The following is a 9,813-nucleotide window of genomic DNA, read 5'->3' as shown; positions in this document are numbered from 1 at the left end:
TGTAAATTGACGTCAGTGCTGCTGAATCATGAAGCTAAGGTTTGAGACAGCATACCCACCACCAGCGGAGCTGCATGGCACACACGGCACCTCGGCTGCACCTCCCCCCGCCTCCCCGCACCCCCCCCCCATCCTGCTTTTCCTCTGCGGCTGGGGTGTGTGCACAAGATCGCAGTCACACTGGGCGGAGCACGGCGGGGGGGTGGGGGGTGGGGGGGTGGGGGGGGTGTTAGGTCACTTCAGGTCATTGTACATATGTTAGTAAAGATTAAAAAAAAAAAAAAAAAAAAGACAGGCAAAGAGAAGGGGCCACAGCTCTGGGGAGTGTGATCAGAGGGGCCTTTATTCCTAGCCATCCTGCGCCAGGTTTTTAAGGGAATGGGTTTGTGCCATGAGGATGTTAATTTTTAAAACTTTTCTAAGAAGGATGAAAGAGGCCTGAAAATATTGCAGACAACTTTGTTTCTCTTTAGACAAGGACCTGTTTCCTCATCTGTGAAATGGGAATGTTAGCAGTACCCGGATCCTAAGGCTGGCGGAGGGGGAAAGGTTGAGTGTTTTCATATAGGTTCTAGGGGCTGGAACGGCTTCTGCAGAATAATGCGGTTTATCAATTGGGGTGCCTGCTACGCCTTAGGCCCTCGCTGGGAGGCTGTGTTGCCCAGTGGTACCCAGCCTCCGGAACAGTACCAAATTTTGAAAATCTGGTATCACCATTTATCCCGTGGCCTGCTTTGCCTCTCGTGAGTGTCAGTTGTCCTGTCTGCAAAATGGGAGAGAGGTTTCTAACTCACAGGCGGGCTGGGAAGATTAAACAAGGTAGCACAGGAGCCCCGCACACAGTAAGTGCTCACTAAGGGTCTGCCGGGTGCCCAGGCAGTGCCTTCTCGGACCTCTCTGTGTTTCTCCTGGCACTACCCAAGCGGAGGGGGTTGGGGAGGGTGAGACCTGGAAAGTCAGCAGAAGGGCTTGATCCGCACAGCAGTGAACAAAGGGCAGGGAGGTGGTCCAGAGAAAAGCAGTCGTTCCTTAGAAGCCCAGAGAGAAGACGTCACCTCCTTCCCCGCCACCCCACCTTCTTCAAGGATGCAATTGCCAAAGCTCTCGGAGATCCTAAATCTCTCCCAGCCGTCCTTAACCTTGAGGCCTGGAACCTATTTAATCCCCCAGACAGGCCTGGGCTGTTCCAGTTCTCGATAACGTTAATTTTATGTTGTACTTTCAAGCCTGAAAGGGTATTATTAAATATTAGGACACTCCATCATCAGCATGTCCAAGGCTGCCTAGGGCCAGTCCAACTTCTAAAAATGAACTGCAACTTGTCCGTGAGGCTGTTTCACCCCAAACCTGAAAGTGAGTCAGTTCACCCAGTGTGGCCGCCCAGCCACCCCACCCCCCGCCCCGGGTCGCCAGCGTGGCTGACCTGTCAGGCCACGGACCGGGGAGTAGCCATAGAGCCCACGTCCTGGGCACTTTCTGGCGACGTGGGCCAGCCCCCCTGTGCCCTGCAGCCAGTCTCCCCTCCCGAGAGCTTCCCCTCGTCCCTGTTGCCCGGCAAGCACCTCCTCCAGCAAACCCATTTTAGAGGTAGACACTGAGGCCCTGAGAAGCAAAGGGAATTGCCCACAGCCGCTTGCAGGGCCCTCCTGCCACCACAGACCGCAAAGCGTTCTTTGGGCTCCAAGTGTTGTGCTTACCAGAAAGTACACGGAGAGAAGGGGACAGGAAGGATGAAGTCAGGCCCAGCCCTCGATCCCCATCCCACCCTCTGAAATCTGTCTCTCTCCACGCCAGTTTCAGAATGCGCCACTTCTCCTTCCAAAAACTCATCAGCACACCCCCCCCCCACCTTCTTCCTGGAAGGTGCTGTGGTCACAGAATGAAAGAAGTTTCCTCTCTGTCATCCATTTCAAACACATTCTGGGTGGATGGCCAAAAAAGGCCCCAGTGTTGTCTCTGACACAGGCAAGTGGACCCTTGCCTTGGTTTTTCTCGTCTGTAAAAAATGAGGCAGGTCCCTCGGAGGACCCCTCCGCCCTGGACCCACTCACAACCAAGGGAATCCCCTGAACCAAGCACATGCGCTGGAAACTTTTTTTTTCTTTAAAAAAAAAACTTTCATAACAAAGTTTATTACCTAAACTGGCTGTAAAAAATATAAAATAGGATTCTGCACAGCAGAAAAATAAAGCCAGAGACCCTCCCCCAACCCCTGGTTTGTGCAAAAATACTGGGTATATGTAAACATGAAGAGGTAGGAGATACAAATTCAGGTCCTGGCCCCAGATACAGTTAAGCTGCTACAACAACCAGGGGGGACCCAGAGGGAGCACCAGGAGGAGGGGCACCCTCCCAAGAGATGGGGAGGGGTCTGCAGCCTTGTCTGCGGGGGAGAGGGGGAGGCGCCTCGCCCCCACGCCCCGGCTCCCTCCAACCTGGGTGGGGAGGGCACCCATGTTGTTCCAGGGAAATAATAATAATACAAAATAATAACAAGGTGCTCGAGTTAATGCTGCGTACGCGGCCGGTCAGATCTGGAAGGGGAAGGAGCTCAGATAGTCGCGCAGGACGGGGTTGAGGGGGATGCGCGCCAGGTTCTCGCGGCCCACGGTGGCCACGATGCGCTGGCGACACAGCTCCTGCAGCGGCCGCACGCGGCGCTGGCGCAGCGGGGCCCCGAGCATGCGACGCGGCGCCGCCACGTAGTGCTCCAGAAGCTCGAAGAGGCAGTCGAAGCTCTCGCGGCTGCCGTCCAGGTGGAAGCGGCCGGCCTGGAAGTGCACGCGGATGCTCGTGGGGCCCGAGGCCATCTTCACGCTGAGGGCGAAGAAGCAGTTCCGCTGGCGGCTGTCGCGCACCAGGAAGGTGCCCACGGGCTCGGCGCGCAGCCGCTCGTGCGCCCCGTGCACGCTCAGGGGCCCCCAGTAGAAGCCGCAGGCGTCGAGCAGCGCGCTGGCCCGGGTGATGCGCCGGTAGTCTGCGTGCGAGCGGAACGTGCGGAAGTGCGTGTCGCCGGGGGCCGGGGCTGGGGCCACCGGGCAGGGCCGCGGGCGCGCGGGGGCCGCGGGCGCCGCCGAGGACGGGGACGAGGACGAGGACGAAGACGAAGACGAGGAAGGCTCTGGCCGCCGTCGGGACTCTGCTGCCGTGGAGATTGCATTGTCGGCTGCCACCTGGTTGTGTGCTACCATCCTACACGCGGGGCCAGCCGGAGGGGTGGGCCATAGCGTCCGGGGGTGCGCTGGGGGGAGACACGGGCGGTGAGCCGCGAGGCTGGGCGGGCCCGGGGCCGGCGGGGGAGCCGACCCGAAAGGGCCGAGGGCGCAGGACCGAGTCGGCGCGGCCGCCGGGAGCCTTAGCGGGCTCACCCAGAAAACGGGCCTCCCGGTCCGCGAAGCCCTCCGGGAGCGGGGCGGGGAGCCCGGCCGGGGCGGAGTCCGCCGCCGTCTCGCTCAGAGTTTGGGTAAGAGGGGGGCGTGGAGAGAGGTGCGGGGAGAAACGTGCCCCGACTCCGGCCACCCAGCCCTCGGCTCGCCGCCCCACGGCCGCCGCCTGCTGGCCAGGCCGGGGACTGGCGCCTCGTCCGAACGACTGGGCAAAGACAGAGAAGCTGCGCTGCGGGAACCCCGCGCTCAGGGGGCTGCCAGGGTGGGGCCGCCGGGGGCCAGGGGCGTGGCGGCCGCGACCCCATCACGCAGCCCCCGAGGCCCGCCCGACCCTCCGCCGTCCTTTCTTGTGTCCTGGGCTGTCTGGTCCTCCCCTCTCCCTCCCGCTTCTTTGCCTAGCGCCGGGCTCACCTGGCGGCGGGGCGCGGGGCGCCGCGGGCGGGGCGGCGGGGGGCTCCGGGGCGGCTCTCGCGCATGCTCCGGGGCCGGGAGCCGTGCAGCTGCCACGGCCGCAGCTCGCTCTGCTCCGCGCCCGCCCCTGCACCAGTCTTTTAAACTGGCCCGGAGGGGTGGCCCGCCGGCGCTGGCGGTCCCGCCCCCTTTAGGCTCCACCCCTCTCAGGCTCCGCCCTTCCGCGCCACTTTCGGTTTCTTTTTCCTCGGTGGCGCGGCGCTCGAGCTGCATGGGCTCGTCTTTTTGCATACACTTGGGGACCCTTTCGGGGGGCCCCTTCCTCCCCTGATCCAGCCTCACAGTCGTCCTAGGACCCTCTTCTTCAAGGGCTCAGGTCCCGCCCCTGGACCCGCTTTCTCTCCGCGATGCCCCCGCCGCACCTGGAGCCCCCAACCTGTGCCCCGACTACTCTCCTGGGTCGGAGACTTCTGCAGCCAAGCTGCAGACACCCCCTCTCCTCCGCCCTCTAGGTGCCTCAGTACCCGTCTCCCGTAGCTCCTCTGGCCTCTGTTCTCCTCGAGTCAGACCCCTCCCCACCCGACTCTGGGGTCCTGCCTGCGACGCCGGACCCCTCGGGGCTGCACACACAGCCGCCTGCGCCCCGCATCCCCGCAGCCCTGAACGCTCAGGCGGCTGCCCCCGCACCCCTTCTAGCCTGTCGCTCGCTGTCCCTGGTCTTGGCTTGGGCTTCCCAGGAAGCGGTGGCCTGACCACAGGCTTCGGAGGAACCCTTCGGCGGCACGAGAAGGGCGCCTAGACTGCGGATCCGAGTTCCTCGGAAACCGGGCGGGGCCGTCAAGGTCCCCGGAGGTCTTGGCTCGCGCTCCCTGCCGGAGAGCAGCTGGGGAAACTGAGGCCCTGGGGAGGGGCTGTGATCTGCAGCGACTGGCAGTTGGGGAGCTCTGGACGACCGTGCCCTCCTCTCTTATTTTGGGGAGAGGAATGGCTGGGCCCCTCCAAACGCACTTTGGAGCCCAGTGAAAAGACAGTTCATTGATGTGATGATTCCACAAACGTGCTTTGACTTTTCCTGGCCTGCCCTCCTTTCCCCCAACCCCCACCTTGTAGAGTCCCCCTTCCGCTGCCAGGTTAAGTATCTGTCCCCACCTGGCATTCATACCTGTGGCTTGGGACCCGGGAGACTTGAAGGTGCTGGCAATAATTCGTACATTTGAGCGTGTGATCCCGTGGCCCTGTCTGTCGTGGCAAGGCATGCCTTAGGTGCCTGGCTGGTATGTGTATTTTTGAAGGAAAGACAGAACAAATGAGGGCTGGGGCTAGTAGTCTCGGAATCACCCGGGGTTACACAGAAGACAGGCCAGGCTGGGGGCTTGGCCAGCAGCTTCTCCCCGACACACACTGCCCTCTAGGGGCTGCTCTCAGGCTGCAGCCCAGGCCTCTCGGAAGTCCTGATGGGTGCCAGACCCTCCAGCCTAGCCTGCCTTCTTGGCGCTTTCCTTCCCTGGCCCCAGACTGCCTGTGTTTCCTCTTGAACGTCAGGGGGTGACCCAGAGCCAGCCTTGCTTAGGACCCCATCAGCTCCCTGGGTGCATGTTGGCAGCTGGCTTCGGTCATTGATGTCGTTGTCCTGGGTTGAGTGTGATTGGGGGGGGGGGGGTGCATGCTCTGGTTTGCAGGGTGGTGGGGGAGGGGATTGACGGGCGTGAGTGTGCCGGTGGTCAGGTGCTCTGGGCCCTCCAGAGCTCTTGCTGTGGTGGGTGATGAATAAAATAGAAGGTAGTGGTTAAAACCCAGATCTTGGACCCAGGCTACCTGGACTCCAGTTCAGGCATACACCTCTCTAGTCCTGTGACTCTGAACAGGTGATTACCACCACCACCACCCCCGCCTTGGTTTCTCCCTCTGTGATACAGAAAAAAACCTCCTTCCTGGGGCAGGGATTAAAGTGAGCAATTCTGGGTCAAGGGCTTAGATCAGCCACTAGCTAAAGTAAGCCTTCGGCAGGGGTCTGCTCTGGCTGTTGTGCCTCCGGGGGTGCGAGTGAGCGTGGGAGCGTGCTGGAGCCCTTACACATGTGGCTTCATATCTCGGGCCCATTCTAAAAGCCCTGGCCCTAGGAGCACAGGCCTGAGAAGGCATGGGCGGAGTTTCGTGGGGGTAAACCAGGCCCCTGGATGCTGGCAGTGGGGAAGGGTAGCACCTCCCCCGCACTGGAGCTGGGGGCAGTGGTCCAGGCCCAGAGGAGGCCAGCAGGCTGGGCTGGCTCCTGCAAGACTTGTCTTCCTGCCAGCCCGTCTCCTCCGCAGGCCTCTGGGCAGAGGGCAATCCATAATAGCTAACCGTCTGTATGCCCCCCAACCCCCATAACCCCCACTGACAGCGTCCATGGCTACACGGGAGAGTCACCACTTCTCATGGGGATGGGGCCCCCTTCTCAACGCCACACTCCCACCCCCCCTCCTTCGTTGCCTTTACTGTGTGCTAAATGCTGCAGAGTACTTAGATCACTGGATTGGCACAATGATCTTCTCTGTCCATTTTACAGGTAGAGAAACTGAGGCTCCGAAGGGGAGTCTCTTGCCTGGGCGCACACAGCTCAGAAGGGACAGAGCTGAGATTCCTAGCTAGGATGTCAGAAAGCTCTAAAGCATTCGCCCTCGTCTCCTGTGCTGTAAACTCCCTCCCCCCAAGTCCTGGTGATCTCAAATCCTGGTCTGTTTGCTAGAAAAAAACCGTAGATGCCAAAAAAAATTAGAGATTAATTTGCATCCGGAGGCTGCCTTGGGAGGGGGAGTGGGGATAGCTCTGCTGGGTTCCCTTTTTGTTCATGAGCTTGAGGAGGCCCCGGGTCTCGGCATCCAAGCCTCCACCTCACCCTTTGTGGCTCTGAGTCCATCTCCGAGTATCCGTGACCTTGCCTGTCCGTGACTTTGCCTGTACAGTGTCCCCCTTCTCCCAGCTGACCAGCTGCTTGTGAAAGCCATGGTGAGTCAGGTGCATGTCGCCGAACACACGTGGGTTCTCCTCACCCACCAGCAGTGACAGTTACTCTGGCTTTGGTTTCATTTTCTGAAGCCCTGAGATCAGAATGAAACCGCATCCAGACGCCAAAAAGAAAAAGGAAATATGCTGATTGAGGACCAGCTGCCTCTCCCTGGACGGGTACCAGGCTTGCAAGAGTGGGCTGCATTTGGACTCTATGCCCACTGCTTCCCAGCTGTGGGACCTTAGGGAAACAGCTTGCCCTCTCTGGGCCCTATTTGCCCCATCTGCAGAACAATCCCTGGAAGTTTTGTACTGCACCGAGCTGCAAAGCACACAGAGCCCAAAGCAGAGTGTCAGGCACAGAGCAAGGACTTAGCACAGGCGACTTGTCATAGGGCAGTTGGGACCACCAGCCATCTGCAGTCTGATATGCGGGGTGGTCCTCCTCCCCTCTGGGCAGCCTAGAAGTGAGGGGCCCAGCCAGCTGCTGTGGGGAATCCAGATCCTGGCACACACGGCTTGGTTTTTTGGTTTCTTGTTCCTGCTTTGGCAGTTCTGCTGGGAAAAGCCAGTACTGGCCAGGACATGCAATCCTGAAATTGTCCCCTGTCCCCTGCTTCTCTGTCCTGGCTGCCTCTAACATGTGGGGCTGCCGAGCTTCCCAGGGGAATCTGTGCCCCCAGGGAGCCCTGAGCAACAGGGCTGGGTTTAAATCTGTCCCTTAACAAGCATGCAGCCAGAGGCAAGCTTCTTAATTTCTCTGTGCCTCAGTTTTCTCCTGAGCAAGATGGGGGTAAGAATGCATATTTTCCTTCTTTAATATTGATTCCACAGGGATTTGTTGAGTGCCTCCTGTCTGCCAGGTGCTGGGAACTCAGGGGTCTTCAAGCGTAGAGAAGGCCACGAGCTCACATGATTGTTTTGGATTATGGCCAGTACTGTGGGGGAAATAACCACGGAGAAAGGGATTTGTGAGCTTGGTGCAGGAATGAGATCCGGCAGTCAGAAAAGGTCTTTTGGATGGTGACAGAGTTTTTCTAAAGACAGGCTGAAGAAGACTGCAGGCAGAGAAAGCAGCTCGTGCAAAGGGCCTGTGGTAGGAACAACAGGCATGTCTGAGGACCAGAGAGAGGCATGTGACACTGTTGTAGAGAGCAAGGGGGTGAGTGCAGGGGTGAGGCATAGAGGTTGGTAGAGGTCCAGTCCATCAGACAGGGCCTTGCTGAGAGGCAACAAGAGCTGGAGACAGTCCTTAAGGCCTGGAAAATACTATAGGATTAGGTGTGGAAAGAGCCCCTTGGCTATTGACCTTCCAGAGAGCTGGGTCTTGAGCCACAGTGACTCACGGTAGAGGCTTTGGGCACACCTCACAACTGTCCCTGACCCGCCGGGGTGTCACCACACGATCTCCCGAGATGGGTGTGATGCCGGTTCCAAGGGACAGTTGGGACAACTATAGGAGAGAGTGTGGCTTGGGTGGAACTTGGATCAGGTGTTTTGGGGAGGGCGAGAACCTCTCAGAGGCCTCTGGCTGAAGAGCCTGCCTTGTTGTCTGGGGTAGAACCTGGGCCCGTGCGACCCATCAGCGGGAGTGACTGTGCATCCGGGGGAAGGTGTGTGCCGCCTTGAGTCGGAGGAGAAAGTTCTTCCTTAGGACAGAGGAGGCCGGACGGCCAGGAGTGTTGACTCCAAAGTGATGATAGATAGGATGGCTCCTGGTCCTGGGGAGACTGGATGAGAACCTTCCAGCATGTCACCGGTGAAGAAAGAGATGGGTCAGAGGTCACGTGCCATCAGGATTAAGCAGCATCGTGAGAACAGCGGAGGGGCCGGAGAGCGGAATTCCGAGAGCCCGGGCTGTGAAGTCCGGACAGATCCGCTTGTAGGCCCTGGCTGCCCCCACCACTCCCACCAGGGCTCTGCCTTCAGGCAGGTGGACTTAATGGGGCGGCCGCAAGAGCACACTCCCCACACGCTCCAAGCTTGGCAGGCCCAGCGCCGTTTTCATCAGCAAATCCCTCCGGACCTTGCTCGAAGCCTACTTGTTCTGTGTTTACCCACCATTCGGATAAGCCGATCTGGTTCCCGCCCTATTGTACCCCATAAGTGCGAGCCGCTGACCGCAAGAAGCAACAGCAGTTGACAGAGGGCAGAAAAGCTAGGAAACTAGACACATGACATCCAACCCCGTTCATGGGTTGTGGAGGTATCTCGTTTCGGGGCACACAGGGAACCGGCAGGGGGCTCGTCGGCAGGCACCGAAGAGGTCCCCAGCTAGGCCGGCAGGACCCAGAGCAGGCTCTGGAAGGAGGTGATCCTTGGCTCTGAATCTTAAAGAACAAGCGGGTCTCGGCCAAGGGGCCAGAAGGAGTGTGTTCCTGGCCGAGCACAGCACAAGCAAAGGCCCGGAGACACCCATTGGAGGACCTGAGTGGCCGGTGGCTAGAGAGGAGGCCAGGGTGCGGCAGAGGCCGGGCTGGGGGATGGCCATGCACTGGCCTTGGCCTTTCCCTACCCTGCAGTGATGAGCCCCTCTGGGGAGCACCTCCTGGGCCCCCTTGTCTGGGCCAGCAAGGCCTGCAGTAGCAGAGCTGATCAACAACATTACGCTCACGGTTCTCTTTTCAGAGTCCGCAAAGCTTTGCTGAGCCCCTACTGGATACCTCACGGAAGCTCATTGCTTTTTTTCCTCCTTGTTTTACTTTTTCATTTCCTTGTAGGAAAGAATGAAAGCACTTCCCCTCCCCTGACTAACCGCGGGCACCAGCCTGGCCTCTGCTTCCCGATCCCCCCTGCCACCCCCGCACTCATGGAGCTGCATTTGCTCCATGAAACTACAGTGTTACTCTGCGTGGACTTGTATGTAAATGATACATCCTTCTCCGTGTTGCTTCCCCCCCCCCCCCCCCCCCCCCCCCCCGCTGGTGATCTGGACACAGATCAACCCCCATCGTTTTAAAAAAACGGGGCAGTGTTTCTCACCCACCCAGCTGTGTTCACACAGCTGTCCCTGTGGATGGACACCTTT

General features: G+C 59.4%; 1 protein-coding gene across 1 annotated transcript; it reads right to left on the bottom strand.

The window, feature by feature from the left end:
- Positions 1–325: 325 nt before the first annotated feature.
- Positions 326–3,931, bottom strand: SOCS1 (suppressor of cytokine signaling 1). Its single transcript, XM_032328245.1, has 2 exons — positions 3,798–3,931; positions 326–3,241 (listed from the first exon to the last, which is right to left on the bottom strand). The coding sequence occupies exon 2, from the start codon at positions 3,189–3,191 to the stop codon at positions 2,529–2,531; it is 663 nt and encodes a 220-aa protein (XP_032184136.1). The 5' UTR covers positions 3,192–3,241; positions 3,798–3,931; the 3' UTR covers positions 326–2,528.
- Positions 3,932–9,813: the final 5,882 nt, after the last annotated feature.

The sequence above is a fragment of the Mustela erminea genome, chromosome 20, assembly GCF_009829155.1.
Source record: "Mustela erminea isolate mMusErm1 chromosome 20, mMusErm1.Pri, whole genome shotgun sequence".
Classification (NCBI taxonomy): Eukaryota; Metazoa; Chordata; class Mammalia; order Carnivora; family Mustelidae; genus Mustela; species Mustela erminea.
The sequence above is the reverse complement of the archived record's forward strand: the minus strand, read 5'-3'. Positions and strand labels throughout refer to the sequence as shown.

What these genes read in the sequence shown, in the direction of transcription:
- SOCS1 (XM_032328245.1), bottom strand. Translation starts at nt 3,191, where the DNA reads ATGGTAGCACACAACCAGGTGGCAGCCGACAATGCAATCTCCACGGCA.